Consider the following 20,729-nt stretch of genomic DNA (forward strand, 5'->3'; position numbering starts at 1 on the left):
TTCTAATACATACCTAATTATATTTGGAAGATTATAATTCTTATTGTCAAACTTGAGTCAAAGTGGTTGTCCATTTATCTCTTGTGCTCTGTAACATCTCCAGTGGTAGAATACTTTTCCTTTGAAGCAACCCCATTTCATCTTTGAATAACTAAAACTTTTTTGAACTTGATTATTTCCAATTATTACCATTCTATTATACATGAAACATATCTTAATTGTGCCATGATAGTTCTTTACATGTTTAAAGAGATAAAGTAAACCACATTTTATTAGCAAAATATGAGTATCTGGCTGTTTTATGATTTCCTTTATTCTATTCTGAGCTTAAAAAAAACACCTAAAAAACTACTTGTTGTTTTCTCTATATTAATTTCAGAGACTTAAAATTTCTATTACTAATTGTAATCTATGTCCAATGTACATTAAAAATGGGACAAAGCAATTTATCTGTCTTTCACCCATTTCTCCAAGACTATGCACAAGTGTAAATATAGGTTTTGAAAAATGCTTTGTAAACCCTGTAGAGATATTGATTATAAATCACTGCTCTTACTTCAAGCAGCTCTCCAGGGAGTGCAGGAGGTAGTCTGAGTCATTTATGCACACATTTTTACACAAAGAAACAAAAAACCCCCACAATATTCTACAATTCAAACTTGGAAATCTAAAGCACAGTGATATCTGAATTTTACATTAAACCAGTTTACAAAGATATTCCCCCCATCCCAACTGCCAAAAATTATACTCACAAAGAAATCTGAATTAAATGTCAGAGTCAATAAAATTCACAAAGCCAGAAGCAGTTTAGTGCTCACAAGTTTATATTTTTAGGTTTGATAAAGATTCTTGTGTATTTTCTAAATACACAGACAAAACAGTTTTGGAAGTTTACATACATGTCTTAGGACACTTAATATTAGGTAGGTAAATTACATTAAAAAAAATTGGTCTTCGTAAAAGATCTTCCCAAAGAGCTTTTACAAACAGCAGGCAGAAGAAAAGTGTTTTAATGTTTACAGTGTTTAAAATGCTGATTCTCCCATTTCATAATGGCCTCAACCACCCCTCTCCTTCTCAATCCACAATTTTGTTCTCAATAGCAAGTGTACTCCAAGTGTGAAGTACCCAATGTCATAGAATTCAGGGCTAGAAAACATTTTTTAAAGTGTGCTTATCCCTAAAACATTTTAAACTACCTAGAATCATTCAACTTCACTTAAAAGCAGGGATACAGCAAAGGAAAAAAAAAAAAAAAACAAACAAAAAACCAGAAACAAAAAACTTTAAATTAAAATCCTAAAGTAACTAAGAAAACACATTGGTGGTTAGTTTTTTTAAGTGAGTATATTATGTACCATAGTTAAGTTTAAGGATCTGGGTGACTGAACAGCACAAAAACTGGGGCTTATAGCTAGTTATTCAGATAAAAACCATCCTTTTAAAAATGAAAATGCCACAGCCCATTAACAGCATGTGCTACACTGAGGTCGTGTGTCTTCTTATGATCAAAGTGACAAAACAAACTGTTTTATCAGGATAGAGTTGCAAGGGTATTGGGTGGTGGGGGGAAGACGACACAGAATTCCTAACATAGCTGTTACATAGGGAAATACAAATCTCCATAGAGAGACTCCTGTAAAGAGCTGAAATTCTACAAAAAAGTTGTTCAATGAGGCAGCATTACAGCTACCTAGAAAGAGCATGGGCTTCAGAATCAGATCTGGTCAAGCCCCAGCTCTGTATCATAGCTGCTTTAAATCAGGCAAGTTTCTGAAGTTCTCTGAGCCTTTCTTCTATAAAATAGAGATAATAGCACCTACCTTGTAAGGGATTAAATAATATAAATTGCACAATGGCAAATGTGGCACTCAAAAAATTAGCTTTGGGGATCATATTCAGAAAAATGAATCTAAACCCTCCATGCTGTATTCAGAAAAACTCTAAAAATATAAATAAAGCTTATTTAAGTTTTATATTTTAAGTCATTTAAAAACCTATTTTTCAACACTTTCCCCCATATTACACTACTCCAGTCATCTTCAGGCTTTTTATATTGTTTCAATGTACATTTATAAGTCCTGATCCTTTCATTTTCTATTTTCACCCTCATTTCTGCTCTCCTTTTTCATTTCCTCTTGGTTCATGTCCATTGAACAACTCGGATGTATTATACATCTAACAAGTACCAGTGTTCTAACCATGTTTTTGAATTAACTTATTTGGCTCACTCCATCAGGATGGTTCTACTTAAACCAGCTAAGGTTTTTTTTTTTCCCCCCAAATTTGAAAGCTACACGCTACTACTGTCCAGTTTCCCCTTCCTGTAATGTTTCATAAACTCTAATTGATAAGGTGCTAAATTTAGCGTAACATCTAATAAATAAGGAAAATGAAGACCAAGAACTATGACAAAGAGGGGACCACATGGAAGTAACTGTCTGAGAATCCTAATAGTACATGATCTTATGAGACTTATGAGAGGGTCTGTTACTAGAGTAAATATGAAAGAAACAGTTTATACTCTTCCCCATCATTAAAATTAAAAGCTCTAAAATATTTTCATTTAAAATATAAATTACAGGAGAAAATTTCACCAACTGTTTTACACATAATTTCACCAGAGTCCCAGACAAAATTATGAGTATTCCATTGTCATCTCTGAGACCAATCATAAGTTCTTAGTATCTATCAACTTCCTGAAATTGTTGTACTGTAAGTCAGAAAAAGAATATACTTAAAAAAATAGAAACGTCCAGTAGTATACCTTAGTACTAAAACTATTTTTTACAAAAGATCTAGAAGGGAAAAGGCAGTCCCTTGAGATCATGAAACAAAATAAGTTAGGCAGTCAGCAAGTAGAAAAATCTGTTGATTCTGTTTCTGGTAAAATGTTTACTTCAAAGAAATTTTTATATAGGCTGAGGCTAATATATTCAAGAGTATAAACATTTTTCCTTTGGATTACCTAAAAACAAACTTTTAAAGTAGCATATTTCAGTTGACTAAAAATATAGCCAAATCTGTCACAACACAACATTAAAGGTAATGGACAATTATAGAATACTTTAAATTAACAGTAACAAGCCATCTACATCAAACCTTGCTTCCAACTAAAGCCAAAACAAAAGCACAACAATCCTGTAGTGTACCAAGAGTGTATTTCAATTTACTGTATGCAAACTCTAACAAAAATTTGGTCATAATTTACCAGATATACATAAATGATTTAAGTCATAAAAGAAAATTCAGTTTCAAGAGAATAAATTCATATCTTCAGGAAAAGTAAAAGTACATTAAGAATGTAAAGCCAAGTCCAGTTTCTATGCAATAAGTGAACTATAGCCTAATAAAGCAGATTTAGGTGATTTTTTTTAGATATATATCTTTGCTCTTTAATATATATTTATATATAGACAGATCTACCAATTGTAAACTATGGTTTATTTTAAAGGAAGGGGATAAATGGGATGAAAGAAATCTTTATGCTATACTTACATATTCACAAAGCAGAACATTTTACGTTTAAAATACTTTTTCATTCATAGTATCTTTTGCCCAACTAATTTCTACTTTGGACCTCACCAGAATTACATTTTACTCATTTGTCTAGAACACTGAGAATAAGATGAACTCTTAAGTTTTAAACAAAAGTCAAACCAAAACTACTTATCTGTCAGGTTTACAGTTATGTAGAAACTACAAGAAAGTTCAGATGACAAAAAACTGCATCTAACCATGTAACTGTAAATTATCTTTGATCATCTATCCAAGCAGAAACATCATTGTCTAACATTAAGCCATTTCTACTGAAATCTGAGACAATGATAAAGCCTGTCTCTTAAAAAGCATCAACTTTTCCACTTTGATCAGATGGAGCACCAAAAAGGATTGTATCTGTCAAAGCATCTTTGCAATTTTTCCCACACAACTAGTATAATTTAGTTACCTGATATAAAATAGGAAAATATATTCCATTTTTATTTAAAAGAAAACTGAAAACATGATGTTCCTCAATCTTAAAATGTATATAATATGCTCCTGATAAATGTTGTGCACATTAATACATGAAATGTTGCTGAGAGTTCCGTGGATCGGCTAATTCATTTGCCACCAGGCTAATAAATCTCTAACAAATTCAATTTAATGCATCACTCTTTGTACCCTGAATTTAGTTAATAGAATAATAAAGCCTCTTGCTATTTTTTAATATTCTTGTAGACTGCTGATTCATGGTGAAAACAAAACTATAAAGATGACACTGACTTTAAGGAATAGAAAAATAAATTAACTTTATCAATCATAATTTTGAAACACTGAATATCCCGGTAAATATGAAACAAGAGAATGCACGTTTTGTGTTAATTTTAATGATAAAAAGGGCACAGGAATAAAAACCTGATATTTCACTTATATTGCATAACAAGCTAACCAAACTGGACATGGAGGATAAATTACAAAACAAATCATTTTACTTATTATTTCTATCACTTTTCTTTCAATTAGATTTCTGTCTTTGCAGTAAGTCTGAGGTATAGTACACTGGCAAAAATAAAGAGGCAAACAAGAATAGTGCCAAAGTAACAGATACCCAAAACCAAATATCATGGCAGAAAACGTCATGTAGTAACCATTTATCAGATTAGAGCAGCAGGAGAAAGGTATTTCTAAATCATAATCATTTTAGTGGTATTTGTCAGCTTCGCCAAGGTAACTTCGCAACATCATTCTCTTCATTTGTGAAGTAGTAAAATTCATGTCAAAAAGGAAAAAGGGGATGGGGGAAGTCAGTTAGTTCATTCCAATAAATTACCTCTCCAGTTCTTATAAACATGCCCATCAGCACAAAATTGAGAAATAATACCGAAGAAGAGACTTGGTTTAAGTTATGGAGCAAATTAAAATGTAAAGTACAAGAAAATAGAACCAATGGGGTTGAAAAAGCCCCTCACTGAAAATCTGTATTAAAAAAAATAAAATTAATAAAAATAAAAATAGAAACAAAACTCTACTAGTACAAACTAGCCTGAGTGGTTTGATGGACAGACTGATTGGGTCACTGTCACTGTACTTCCTAAATGGATTTTCTGCATTCATGTTGAAGTAGCACATGAATGTAAGCTCTATAAGGACAGGTAATATTTTCAAAGGACCCAAATAGCTACTGTATATCCTATAAATAAAAAATATTTTACTTTGATAACTGACTGAATATGTGGGGACTCCATGTAATCCAACCACATGGTTGTCTGCTGTACAGTCCTGTGCAAATATTTAAAAAAAAAAAGTTTTTTTTTTTTTTGCTATAAGGCTTTGACCCTACAGTTTTCACAGCAATGTAACTACCTCATCCAGCATGTACCATATTTTGCAAGCCTTCAAGTTCAACAATCCAAATTGTCGATTCATATTATGTCCAAATGCAGCATCCTTGAGGAGTATAGTAGGTCAGTTAATCATCTAGAGACATACAAACATCTCCTGATTCATCCCATCGAGACGGATCGTTCTGATCTTCGCCATCATCACCCAACTCTTCATCAGCTTCTCCCACTTCGTTCTCTTCATATTCTTCATCCCGAGGGAATTCTGTATCCTGTCCCTGATCTACACCTTCTTGCCCTCCTGGTTGTGATTTATCTGCACAGTCTACACAAACACCATAGCGCCGAGAACCATGTCTTATTCCAACACTGGCTGCTAACATGAAGATCTTCTTACACACCATACATTTGTACTTTTTATCCTTTTTATGCACCTAAATGAAGAGGGGGGAGAATCCAATAAGAATGGTATAGATAACAGAATGCATCTGAATCACTCCAACAAGACATTTAATAATGAATTTACTGCTGTTTTTCTGAAAACTCATTATCAGTTCATAAAATACATTCTTGGTTTAAAGAGATTTAAGAATCAATATTCCTTAAATTTGTAAGTAACTGCTAAAATGCCTTTTAAACTTCATTGACATACATTACCTCAAAGCTCAGATCGTATTTAAAGTTACTTACCAGGGAATGTCTTTTTACATGCTCTCTCCGAGTAAACAGCTTTCCACAAATATCACAGCTAAATGATCTCACTCCCGTATGAATGAGCAAGTGCCTTTTTAGTGTTCGTCTGTATTTGGCTACATAGCTACAATGAGGGCATTTTAACTTGTTCATGATTAGAGATGATTCACCTTTGAGAATTACAGAAAAAAAATACAAAAAGCATTTATTATACTTTACACAAAAAATTTGCTACTGTAAACATCTATATCTGAGACTAGCAATTGATTTAGGGTTACCATTAATCTCTGAAATATGTAATCTTTTAGTTGTTAAAATTATTTAAGAATTCTGATTTTGTTTAGTTGACTAATACTTGCCATTTTCCCAAGTTTCTTGTTTTGGCCAAGATTCTGGCAATAATCCATATTTGAAATCGTTTGCAGCACCTGGTATCAATCCATACTTGAAATCATTTGAAGTACCTGGTATCAATCCATATTTGAAATCATTTGAGGGACCAGGCATCAAACCATACTTGAAGTCATGGGAAGTACCTAATGCAATAAAAAAATGATTTTTTAAAGTAATGATGGTAATAAAGTCAGAAAATACACATGTATATCCTCTAAGCATTATATCGGAACGTTCTAACTAAATAAAAACGCTACATTCTAATCTATAACTAAGGTGTCTCCATACTTTATTATCACAATTAAAAAAGTTTAAAGAATGATTCAACCATAGGAAAAAAAATTCAGTTAAGAAATCAATAATGATAGCAGTGAGTGGTGTGGAGCATCAGTTCAACTGCCAGTTTGGGACACTCACATCCCATACTAGAGTGCTGGTTGAAGTCCTAGCTACTCTGCTTCCAACCCAGCTTCTTGCTAATGCACCCTGGGAGGCAGCAAATGATGGTTCGAGTGCTGGGGCCCCTGGAACCCATATGGAAGAGGCAGATGGGGTGCAAGGCTTCTGGCTTTGACCTGCTCCGCCCTGACTACTGCAGGCCTCTGGGAAGTGAACCAGCAGATGGAAGGTCTCTATCTCTCCCTCTCTGTGTCACTCTGCCTTTTATGATTATTTAATTGTGGAGGTCAAAATAAACGAACTTTTTAAAATGTGACATTTCACAACATATTCAAGACAGCACTCTTTTTTCTTTTAAAGATTTTATTATGTATTTGAAAGTCAGAGTTACACAGAGAGAGAAGGAAAGGCGCAGAGAGACAGAAAGAGAGAGAGGGGTCTTCCATCCGCTGGTTCACTCGCCAACTGGCCGCAATGGCCGGAGCTGTGCCAATCCAAAGCCAGGAGCCGGGTCTCCCACACGGGTGTAGGGGCCCAAGGATTTGGGCCATCTTCTACTGCTTTCCCAGGCCGTAGCAAAGAGCTGGCTTGGAAGTGGAGCAGCTGGGTCTGGAACCGGTGGCTATACGGGATGCTGGCACTCCAGGCAGCAGCTTTACCCGCTATGCCACAGCACCAGCCCCAGCACTCTTTTATTATTTATTTTTTTAAATTTTTTTGAGAGGCAGAGTTAGACAGTGAGAGACAGACAGAGACAAAGGTCTTCCTTTCCGTTGGTTCACCCCCCAAATGGCCGCTACAGCCGGCGCACTGTGCAGATCCGAAGCCAGGAGCCAGGTGCTTCCTCCTGGTCTCCCATGCGGGTGCAGGGCCCAAGCACTTGGGCCATCCTCCACTGCACTCTTGGGCCACAGCAGAGAGCTGGACTGGAAGAGGAACAACCGGGACAGAATCTGGCGCCCCATCCATGGACTAGAACCCGGGGTGCCGGTGCCACAGACGGAGGATTAGCCTAGTGAGCCTGTCTTACTCTCCTTTGTATCTCCAATGTCTAAAACATACACATTCCAATTATTTGTTGAATGAATCTAACCAGCAATGCTAACATGTACATGGTACATATTTTTAAAAAATTCCAAATTATGTATTTGAAAGACAGAGATCTTCCATCTGCTAGCTCATTGCCAAATGCCAGCCACAGGCTGGGTCAGGCTAGGCCTGGAGCCTGGAACTCAATCCAAGACTCCAATGAGGGTGTCAGGGATCAAAGTATTTGAACCATCATCTGCTACAAGCCAGGGTATACACTAGCAGGAAGTTGGAATGGATGCAGTTGTCCCAAATTGCAACTTAAATTGTTGAAGCAAATGCTCATCGTATGCCTGGTAGTTTTGACTTGTCCAAAATACTTGAAAAACTAACATCAAAAATCATGTTAAGATGTGCTAATATCTTCAATTAAATATTATTTGGTATATACCATAGTAAGAGTAAGGAAATGAAATATCACTAAAAACTTATGAACTTATAATCCACTGATTAGAATTAAAATTTTAATACTTGATATTTTACCTAGCAATTCACATAGCTTCATTCCAACCATACTTGGATCAGATTTCTAAATCAAGAAAGCAAGTCAAATAAAATACTCTTGCACTATCAGCAATTTTCTGTAGAAGTAAAAAAAACTTCAAAATTCAACATACTTGACCTGTAAATTGCTAACTTCAAAACATTTTTAATGGCTTCAATAGCCAACAGAAACCACACTAAAGCCACTCCTTTGGAACTATGGCATAATTTTTCTCAGTGAATAATATATTCAGAAAGCCCTGGCTGCTATTGGTAAGGAATGTCTCCAGTGTCCTTCCATCCTATCAACTTTGACAAGAATTCCAATGCAATAGGAGCTGAAAAAAGTCTATGAAAATCCACATTTCTTTTATCTTTCTTGAATGTTGTGACACACAGTCTTCCTTTTTTTTTTCCACACACATAAATATCTGTAATGGACTACTTGAAAACTTAAGCATCTTCTACAACCACATTACAATTCTGCTTCTGCCTATACACCTTTGTAACTACTCCCCAAATGCCCTGCACGATCATTTTTTGAACCCTAACTTAATTAAGATCCATGCTTCGTCTGGTTGTCTCTAACCTAGTGGTTTTCTTGCTTGCTTTTCATGACATCAACACTTCAAATTGGAACATCTGCCATACAGCTGGATTTATAGATTTGTCTGATTTTTTTTTCTCTCACAATTAGATTCAGGTTAAAGATCTAGATACTACCACAGATGTTATGTGCCATCTAATGTAAGGTATTAGCTGGCACTTAATTTCAGTCCATTTTATATAGTACTAAGTTTCGCTAGTTATACTTTGAGACTATGCAAATAGGCTACTCTCCAACAACTTTTCAACTCAATCATGGTGGGACAAGCCCATCAATAGTGCTTAATATCCACTGATGATCTTGAATTATTTCCTGTGGGGGTTACAAAATAGGTGTTTTTCCAATTCTATTTTTCTTCTGAAAGGAACTATTCCTCCCCTTTTTATTCATAATTACATATGAATTTTGTCTTTATATGCATCAAGCTTCTCCCCCTAAAGTACAGCTAATAAGAAAGCATTATTCTAAAATAGTCAACATTCACTACAGCCATCAATAATCAAACTATCATTTTGCTTCAAAGCCAATTAAAATACACTAGTCAACTATTCTGATAATTATCATTTTCATTCCACCTACATGCTAGGAGGAAGCCCTAAGTCCTTATTAACCTAACTACCTTTGGTACTTATATTTTTGAAACTCTTAAATGACTCCTCCAAACAAATCCAGAAATATCTATCAATTTTTATTCACCTAGTTTCCTAAGTCATCATAAATATAGCTACCACAAAGTATTTACAAATGATACTCTCTCCAAAAAGCAACTGCAGTAGGCCCCACTAAACATGTATACAAACACTTCCCAATCTTCAACTTCTCTTAAATGTACTTTTGCTAAAATCTTACTGTACCTACCAGCATCACCTCCATCTTGACCAGAGCAAGCTTCAGCCAATAAATTTGCATTCACACTCCTATCACCATCTGGCCCTGAGAGGAGAGCACCATCCAAATCTGAAAAGAAAATGTACAATAATTTACTTATAAGTCACATCACCCAAAACACCACTTTCTATTTTTTCCTATGCACAATAAACGGAATACCTGCAAGTTCTGAGTATCTACTGTGTGAACAAAGCACAGAAATGTCTAAATCATTATTTAAAAATAATTCCAGTGTCTAAAACATATGCCTTCCATCTGCTGAATAAATGTATCCAGCAATTGCTACACACTTTTGACTTGCTCAAAGTACTTGGAAAATATCAGAAATGTCAGATATTATAATATTTTCAATTAAATATTATTAACTTCATGGAATAAGGATATAGGAAAATATCCATAAAACAATTTATGAACTAATAATCCAAGACTGACATGGTCTTCAACCACAAGAATATGTGCCCAAGGAAAATGGTTAAGTATGGCGTTCTGGTTACTAATGGATGCTTTAGTGATGGTAGGATGAACTGGGTGACAATTGTGGCTTGTTTACTAGCTGTATAAATAATTGCCTCAGTTTCTTCATTTACATACACCTGTGTCATAGATTTGATGTAGGAATTGGATACTGTAAACCAATTGTTACAATTATAGCTCCTGACAACCAAATGATACCTGCTACTGCTATTACTAACAAGTACTAGATGTGATTGTTGCAGTTTCTATATTGGTTGAGAAGTAGAAAAGTGCATTTAAAACCAGAGTAGTAAGGGAAATACTGTTATAAAGAAGTAAATTTTTTCCCAAAGATTTCATTTATTTATTTGAAAGGTGCAGTGAAAGAGAGAGAGGGAGAAAACAGAAAGGAGAGGAGCTCTTCCACCCACTGGTTCACTTCCCAAATGACTGCAACAGCCAGAGCTGGGCCAGGCTGAACCCTGGAACTCCATCTGGGTCTCCCATGTGGGTGGCAGGGGCCCAAGTACTTGGGACATCCTCTGCTGCTTTCCCATTCACATTAGCAGGGAGCTGGATGGGAAGGATGGCAGATCAAACTCGAATGGGACACTGGCATTGCAAACAGTGGCTTATTCTGCTATGCCACAACACTTGCTCCAAGACATGATTTTTTTAAAAAGATTTATTTGTACTTATTTGACAAGCAGAGTGAGAGAAATAGTGGAACAGTCAGACAAAAAGATATCTTTTGTCCGCTGGTTCATTCCTTTAATGGCCACAATGGCTGGGGGCTGGACCAGGCTGAAGCCAGAAGCTTAGAACTCCATACCTGGTTGCCCACATGGGTATAACAGGGACCCAAATAACTGGGATATCATCTTACACCTTCCCAGGCACATTAGCAAGGAACTGGATTAAAAGCAAAGCAGTTGGGAGAAACTCCTATGGGATGCCAGCACAGCTGGTGGCAACTTAACCTGCTGCACAACACTGGCCCTGCAAGACAAAATTCTTAAGAGCTAATCTTGAATATGGAAAAAATGTGGAAAGGTAGCATGAGTACTTTTTGCTTTAATTTGAAAATGTCCAATAAACCTGTTCCATTCCACTGCCATAATTCAGGCACTCATCAACTCTCTTGGATTAGTGAACTGGTGAAATGGCTCCTGGTCTTGCTTCTAAAATAGTGTTTTAACACCTCTGTTCACTTCCTACATTGTTGCCAGAGAGACAGTCTTAAAACACAAATCTTTGGTTTAAAATTTTCACTTACTCATCACAAATGAGAAAAAGCTTCAAATTTTTCATTTTAGAAATTCTGGTTTATTTAAGTGCCTGCTTATGGCTCTAGAATTATCCTACTGCCTCAAGACCTCCTCTTCTCAAATGGCATGAGTATCTTAAAACAGTCCCCAAATCCCATTCATGAACAATCTGCCCTCTACTTCCCATTTGATATCTTTAGTATCACCATGGTTGACCGCTCTAGCTCCAACAGCCAAGATGAAATAAAACAAAACTTCTCTACATAGACACATATAAACCAAACAACAAAAAACCCTCAGCATATATGCAGATATTTACTTCAAAATATTTACAACGGAAAAATAATTAGAAATTAATACAATGGGATTCTGCAGAGCAATGACTCTATTATATAGTTATAAAATGCAAAATCATTGGACAAATGTGGTACTGAAACACTGAGAGGCCGGGAAGACTGCTTGATTACACAATGATTGAAAAGTAATAGTACAAATGATGGTTAAGTAATGCATAGTGGGTCATACAGAGCCTTGTAGGCCATGGCAAGAATTTTGTCCTTTGTCATAGAGGGATAGAAGAATTTTAAATAGGGAATGATCTCATTTGCCTAACATACACACACACACACACTCACACTAATCCTTGTTGTTTTAATGAGGGTATGAAGAGAAGTATGCAGACCAGGCAGGAAGTGATTTTAGCACTCCAGGTATAGGCTTAGGGTAGCTTTGGCTTGGTCTATGAAGGCGGCAAAGGGAGAAAAGTAGATGAATGAGAAAGCTTATGGGGCAGAACTAGTAAATCACGGGAGAAAGGTTCTGAGGTAATGAAGAAAGCTCCTGGCCTACAGTAATAGCAGCTAAAGGAAACCTGGAGGAGGACCAGATATAGAAAGAGTAAGAAGCTTTGTTACAGACATATGGAGTCTGACACTGCAGAGACAGACAATAGAATGGGTTTGGTATGTGGGCAGTGGACTGCCTGGGATCAAATACTAGTTTTGCCACTTCCCAGCTGTGCATCAGAATATTTCGTTTCTTTAATGCAAATCATCAGGTACAGTCCCTATTGCAGCATTATCAGGGAAACTGCCTGAAACAATTTCTCAGGCCTTAGCCTAGGCTTACCTAATCAGATCCTTTGGATGGAGGGCTCAGCGATCTATATTTTAATAGGCCCTCTAAATGATTCTGATGCTTACTCAAGGTCGAGAACTGTTTTAGTGTAAAAAATGAGGGGAAAGTTTAAGGGTGAAATGAGATAAATGTGAAACACTTAGTTCTCTTCCTAGTATACAAGAAGCATTCAAATTGTCATCTAATCATTATTTTATGTAAGCATCCAAGTAGAGAAATATAGTAACAAAGGCTATAGATCTGGTGCTTAAGTTAGAAATAAAAATGTTGTATAGATGGTAAATAAAAATCATAGTAGTGAACATGAGACCATGAGAAAACGACTGATCAAATACATGAAACCTTGACATTTAATGACCTAGAATAAGAATGTAAGACTTTCAATGAAAGAAGGAAAGGAAGAATAAGGATTTAGTTTAGAAGGTGAAAATAACATCTAAATTGTGACAGAGACACCATTATAGGATGAAATTAATGATATTGAAAACACATCAGCAAAGAGAAGAACTGTCAATTGTGAATTGTGTGAGAGTCCAAGTATGGGATCCAGAAGCACAGGCTGGGGTACTTGAGGGAGAGGGAGCAACTGATGTATATAGAGAGGTTTGAAGCCAGTAACTTTGGGTCATTCCAGGCTATTGGCTTCTATATTCTCTGGTAAAATAGACTGTGAGGTTATGACCTAGGGAAAATGGGTTGAAAGTCAGAATAAGAAGCAAGTTGTTTATGTGCAATTCAGACACAGTAAATAGACACAAGATTCCTTTCCACATTCCTTGAAAGCAGGGACAATACTGTTTATTTTCCCAGTATTACCACAATGTCTTTAAAAACACTATTAAATATTGGTATGAATATTCTGCCCTTTGCAACCTGTATTACTAAACAAAGTTTAGTCTTAACGATATCTGAAGAGTAATCTCTCCATCATTGGTCAACAACATATCCAGATTAAACATAAACTAAAAACATTTAACTGAAATTTAGGGATTTTGTTTTTGGATAAAGTAAAATTACTTCAACAACAAAAAAACTTAAACAATCTTACTAGGTTTCTCAGTCTTTCTAGAAGTCATTGTTATTTTAAAAAGATCTATTTATTTCAAAGGCACAACTACAGAGAGAAGGGGGAGGGAAGGAGAAAGAGAGAGAAGAAAAGGGGGTTGGCGGAGAAAGACAAACACATGTGCTTCCATTTGCTAGTTCACACTCCCCAAATGTCTGCAATGGTTAGGGCTGGGCCAGGCAGAAGCTAGGAGCCTGGAACTCCATCCAGGTCTCCCCAGGTGGGTGCAGGGCCCAAATATTTGGGCCATCGTCTTTAGCTTTCCTTTGTGCATTATCAGGGAGCTGGATTAGAAGTGGAGCAGCTGGGACATGAAATTGGTGCCCATACTGGATGCTGGCATCATAGGCAGTGGCTTTTCCCATTATGCCACAATGCCAGCCTCAAAGTCATTATTCTAAATAAAGTTCAGTCAGTGTATTTCTTACAATTCTTTCATGTGAGTTTAAATACAGGGTGTTTCTGTATCTGTTACATTGTATAAATTTTTTGAAGGCTCTCTTCAACTAGTTCTTAAAAGAGGTATTCACTCAGGCCAGCGATGTAGCATGGGGGGGAGGGGGAAAGGGGTGGGGACTAAAGCTACCACTCAGGGAATCCCAAGTGGGCATCAGTTCAAGTCCCGGCTGCTCCACTTCCAGTCCAGCTCCCTGCTAATTCACTTGGGAAAGCAGCAGAAAATGGCCAAAAGTTCTTGGGTTTCTGCATCCATGTGGGAGACCCAGAAGAAGCTTTGGATCAGCTCAGCTCTAGCCATTGCAGCCATTTGGGGAAACTGAATCAGCGGACTGAAATCTTCGCTCTTGTTCTGTTTCTGCCTTTCCCTCTCCCTCTCTCAGCCTTTCAAATAAATAAATCTTGGGGGGAAAAAGGAGGGGGAGCTTTTCACTGTACCATCCCCTGAAGTATCAGATTTTAATTTGTAGCCTTTAATCCCATATGGACATAAGTAGAGGCCTCAGCTATGAACAATATTGACCGAAAATCATCCCAAAGCAACAGATACATTATCTCTTTTGAAAGGCAACACCTATGTGGTTCTTAGTATCAAATACAAACCTCCAAAAAGGTGAGCTTTTGCAGGCTAACAATGGGCTTTCATCAATGGTGAGCTTAACTTAGGAATCAATGTATCATATCACTGCTTCAACTTTATTTGAAACCAGATAGAAAGAGAGAGAATGAATGAATGAATGAATGAACGAACAAATAACAGAGAACCTTCCATATGCTGTTTCACTCCCCAAACATCACAACAGGTCTGTGCCATGCTGAAACCAGGAACTCCATTCTGGTCTCCCACATGGGTAGTTGGAGTTCAAGTACTTGGGCCAATCTATGATGCCTTCCCAGGAGCATTAGCAGGAAGCTGGACCAGAAGAGGAGTAGTTTAGGACTCAAAATGGCACTCTCATAAGGAATGCTGGTGTCAGCAAGTGTTGGCTTAACTCACTATGCCACAATGCCAGTTTCATAGCAAAAGACCTTTCTGAAGAACTGTTTATTAAACCTTTAGTTTCATTGGTGACAACTATTTTTCTGACTGGTAGCAGGTATGTGTATGGTATACAATATTCAAATGACAAAGGCTAAATGATAAGGTGTATAGAATTTCTTGTTTTTAAAAACATCATTCCCAGCAAAACAATAAAGAGCAGCCTTTTCAATACATAACAAAAATAGATTTTAGCAGTTATGGCCTTTCATATATAAGGGGTCTCATAAGCTCATGGTAAGTGAACACTGAAAAAACTACCCATGGATTTTTAAAATTTTGTACCAAAATAAACTTATCTTGTATTCCTTTTTCCATGAGCTTTTTGAAGAACCTTCATATTATCTCAGAAGCTTTACTACTTATCTATGTAAAAGAAAGGGTATTTTTATCTCCAGCTTTAATAATGATGAACCTAAGTCTGAGTGAGGTAAATCATTTAGCACAGTGGTTAACTTGCAACACTTGCGTTCCATTTGAGTGCCAGGGGTTTGAGTTTCAACTCTACTTCTGATTCCTGCTTCCTGCTAATGCACACTGTCAGAGGCAACAGGTTGATGGCTCAAGTACTCCGGTTCCTGCCACCCACATGGAACATGCAGATGGAATTCTGGGTTCCTGGTTTCAGCTCAGTCCAGTCCTGGCTATTGTGGGCATTTGGGGAGTGAATCAGTGGACAGATCTCAATCAAACTCTGTATTCCAAAAAAATATATAAATCAAAATATAAAGATTGAACTTCTCCCAAATGTTTAACAGTAATGAGTTAGCAGTAGAGCTGTGCATTATTTGTTAAACTATATCCTGATTTAGTAGCATGCATCAAGTCTTGGGGTCTGGCACATACCACACAATCAAAATACTACAATTTGCCACCTGGGAACCTGGGAACCAGATGTCAGACATACACTCAAATCCCATTCTATGAAAAACCATTATTTATTAGCTTTCCTTTAGTTAATAAACCCGCCTCTGAAATCTTAAGGGTACCAAAATATTAGTTACCACTGTTCTCTATAATACACTTTTGCATCTTAAGGCATCCTCCTCCTTTAAATTCATATTTTTTATATTTCTGATGAATCAGGTTACACTTTTAAAAATGATATTTACGATTTAAAAGTTCAGATTAATAAGGAGAGAGGATGAGATGAGATTAAAAGACTAGAATATTTCTTGCTCTCCAGCCTGCGTTGTGGAATAGTGGGTAAACCTGCTGCTTATGGTGTTGGCATCCCAAAAGGGTGCCAGTTCCATTCCCGATTGGTTTCACTTTCAATCCAACTCCCTGAAAATGCACCTGGGAAAGCAGGGAAGGATGGCCCAAGTGCTTGGGCCCCTGTACCCACATGGGAGTCCTGAATGAAGCTCCTGGTTCCTGGCTTCAACCTGCCCCAGCCCCAACCATTGTGGCTATTTGGGAAGTGAACCAGTGGATGCAAGACCTCTGTCTCTTCTAATTCTGCCTTTCAAATAAACATAATAAATCTTAAAAAAAAAAAAAAAAAAGACTCAGTCTCTACTCCAAAATGTTTATGTAGCTTTTTTTCCTTTTCATGGAAAATATTAGCAATATTTAAATCTTAAAAAAAAAAAAAAAAAGACTCAGTCTCTACTCCAAAATGTTTATGTAGCTTTTTTTCCTTTTCATGGAAAATATTAGCAATATTTACCTACTTCACAAAATTGTAGTGAGAAGTGATATGGGTATTAACTAAGTTATAAAGTACTAACTATAAGACATGGTATCATTAAGTGAAGTTCATTTTTGTGCCTGTATTCATAAAAGGCATTCCCTGGACCACAGTGGGCTGGCTGTATCAATCCTTCCAAATCATCTGGGAAGTGAGTAGTTTAGCAACTGTCTGGGAAGCACTAAGCCAAACAATACTGGGATGGAATGAAGGTCTCCTGACTCTCAATATTCCAAACATGATGCAGACACAGACTAATTCAGATTTTGTTACAAGACAAATATTCTAAAAAAGAATTTTATGGCAGAAGACATCTAAAATGGAAGCATTCGAATTAGTTAAATTCCACTGTACAGTAAGATCTATTCAACTTTCATTTTCATATAAATATGTACCCACCTAAGTTCTTTTCACTGAAAAGTCTTATTTTCATAACCAATAGATTTTTCCCCTTCAGTTTTTTCCTTTAGTGGAGAATAAATTCAGTTGTGAGCATTTTACACACACACACACACAAATCCCTGTAGCAGCTTAGAAATTCAAGGTAGCTTTCCTTTCGCTCCCAAACTTGTAAATGCCCCTCCACCATTTCTTCTTTCCACTATTCAAAAGGCTATCATTTCTAACACAAATAGTCCCTATCAGGTCTCCTCAGTACCAATCTATGATCAATGTCTTCAAATGTACTAGTCTGAAATGCAAATATAACCAGATCAAACCTCAAGTTAAAAACATTGTTGCCTGAGTGTGTAAAACAAAATCCACCATTTATCTCCACAGCATACAAAGTTAATCACAAATCTAGTCCTGATTTACCTCCCAACTACACTCCCCTTTCTATTCATTTATCCATTTCATTGCATTTCCTTGCCACCTGATAGCGCTGCCCTTCTTCCTCCCCTTGCAAACTCCTACTGCCTTCTCTATGAAGTTTTCTCCAATTCTTCTGAGCAACTGGGAGTCTCTGCTACCCAACCCCCCATATACTTCTTAAATAATCTGATTTTAACATTTATCACATTCACTAATACATATTTCTATCCCATGGCTATCCTATTGTGAATCACATTCCAGATAATGGACTCCTCAATCTTGACACTATCTGCCCTACTGCTTAGTTTCTTGGGATTTAAATTACAATTCTGTCTCCCAATTTCCTCTTCTGTGATGACGTGGAAAGCTATTTTGGAGTTCCAGGAAAGTAGTATTTGGTTATAATATAAACCTTTTTTAAGAGTAAGCTTAGAAAATAAAAACTGAAAGACTATCTGGTCATCGTACTATATTAAGTAGGGTTTTCAGAAAATAAAATTCCAGTTCTATGAAAATTCTCAGGGACTGATATTTATAAGGTTTAGACAACTTAAGCTCAAGCAGGCAGCAGTCAGAAACACCGCTGTAACTGATCCACATAAGGCTTCTTCAGTTCCCAGATCTCTGGCCACACAACCTCCATTCCCTACAGTTTCTAACTTTGTAGGTAATAATTACTCGTACAGGTATCTCTTAGGCCAGATACAGCAGAAAGGAAAGTAACATTATGCAGAGTAAAAATAAAGGAGAGAGGGAAAAAATATGGTAGATTATTTCTACTATCATATAGCTGTCTACTTTCTTACATTTATTAATACTAAACGTAAGATTCTTACACATTTGTAGAGTATATAGTCCCTAACTACTAGGTGTTTTTTTTTTAAAACGAGTATTCAGGAACAATGTTGGATATAGTGGTTTAGATGACATTTGGGATGTGTGCATCCCACATCCCTGGAGTGCCTGGGTTTAACTTCCTGCTAATACACTCTCTGGGAAGCAATAGTGATGACTCAAATCTCTGTCACTCATGTAGAAGGCCTGGACTGAGTTTCTTGCTCCAGGTTTTGGTCTGGCCCCAACCCTGGCTGTTGTTGGCATTTGGGGAGTGAATTCGTGGGCAGAACAGCTCTCTCTGCCTCTTTCCCTCTCAAAATCAAAAAAGATGAGCACCAGATCTTCAAACCCAATTATTAAGTTCTAATGAAAATGATTTAGCATTTTGGCTTGTGGCACAACCTTCATAACACTGCCTATCAGAAAGATGCCTGAAAGGCTTTACAGAACATCTGGAATCCCTAAGAGAAAGAAAACTAATCCAGGTCCATAAATCGGTTATATAAACCCCCTGGGGCAAAAATGTAGAAGGTAGTATTTTTCAGGTTTTAGAAAAGTAGTAACTACAATACCACAGCAGAGTCTGGGGAAGCAATCTATAACCAAAACATTAACATTTCTGCAACAAAGTATGAATACAAATATTTAAGGAACTAAGTAAAAATATAACTGGCTTTGCTGCCAAAATGAGTAACAAAGTTTTGGGCTTTTAACAGCTTTTAAGATTAAGACTATGAGGCAGAAGTTCTACTTTCCCATTAGAGAATATATTCCCATTTCAGATATATCAAAGCTAGTTAGTGGCGGAACTTGAGCCCAAAGTCCAAGTATCATTTATCAAAGCCAACTTCCATGGTTTGTAAACTTGTTTATAATAATGTATACACTAAATTTATACAGCATGGTTAAAATCAAAACTTTGAAAATGGTTTTATAAGCTGAAATATTTAATCATTTTGAAAGCATTTTGGGATTCCACAGTTCCCAAAATTAATACTGAACATCAAAACACAGAAACGCAGAAATGCTGGTTAGTCTAATTAATCAGTTTACTATATAGAGTAATTCATTACTTCAAATACACATACCTCATTAAGATTCCTTAAAGCTATCAAGTCTGAAGATGCTTTTTCCTCAAAATTGTTTTCTAAATACTAAATTATAGATCTTCTAACCAAAAGGCAATTATATAAATTAAAGCTGACTTCAACTTTACTTGTCAGGATTAATACAAATTTACACATGCTACTAAAACTATTTTCCCATTATAAGACTAGATGGGAGAAAACACTGCCTAGATTAATCAGAATAACTAAATTATATATTTTGATCAAGTAAAAATCACCTTCCAACCAAATTATCTGTGAGGTATTAAGGAAAACATCAATCATCAACATGGATCCATATTAACTTTTGTCAATGATAAAAATCAGAAATAATCTGCTGCATTTACTGGGAAACACTTGAGGAAACTGTTATACTACTCATTGCTAACTGTATAAAACACCTCTGGGGAAATTCCTTTCAGAAGTCAGTACCCAGTCTGTCATCTTACAGAAATGATGTTTCTTCCTTTACATAAAGATTGCTTAGTAACTTAGAGCCAGTTAGAAACTTCATTAGGAAAACCATACTCACACGTGACTAGCACTCTGCTCTGCTAATTTTTACTTCTATTTTGCTAATGTCTTTTCAAAGATTTTGTTAAAAAATGAAATAAATTTGTGTGTAATACATATACAGAGTATAATTATTTACAATGGGTGGAACCTGAAGTACAACTGGTATAAATATAAAACCTAGACTCAAAAAACAATGTCCCATCAGTTGACAGCATTAAGAGAACTACAACAAAAATAGGATGGGTATCTGACTTGTTCTGATTAAATGCAACAACCTACATGAATGTATTTTGTAAAGGAAATTTAGCATTATTTTTATCTCTACAATTTATTTTATTTTATATTTTTATCTACTTTAGATAGCTAATATTTTCCAGTTGCAAATCAGCAAAACAAGGATTTGAAAATTCTTTTCCATTAGGGCAACTCATTAATGACACTTTTTTCCCCCAGTTAACAGCTTTAATAC

The 20,729-nt window shown here is 36.2% G+C and overlaps 1 protein-coding gene across 1 annotated transcript in view; it reads right to left on the reverse strand.

Annotated features, from left to right (window-relative positions):
• Positions 1-815: 815 nt before the first annotated feature.
• The window catches only part of ZBTB10 (zinc finger and BTB domain containing 10), a 37,630-nt gene continuing 17,716 nt past the window's right edge, over positions 816-20,729 (reverse strand). Inside the window, 4 exon segments of the mRNA XM_062188317.1 lie at positions 816-5,758; positions 6,015-6,187; positions 6,377-6,553; positions 9,847-9,945. Coding sequence (XP_062044301.1) covers positions 5,453-5,758; positions 6,015-6,187; positions 6,377-6,553; positions 9,847-9,945 — 755 coding nt within the window. The 3' untranslated portion in view covers positions 816-5,452.

This window comes from Lepus europaeus, chromosome 4, assembly GCF_033115175.1.
Source record: "Lepus europaeus isolate LE1 chromosome 4, mLepTim1.pri, whole genome shotgun sequence".
Classification (NCBI taxonomy): domain Eukaryota; kingdom Metazoa; phylum Chordata; class Mammalia; order Lagomorpha; family Leporidae; genus Lepus; species Lepus europaeus.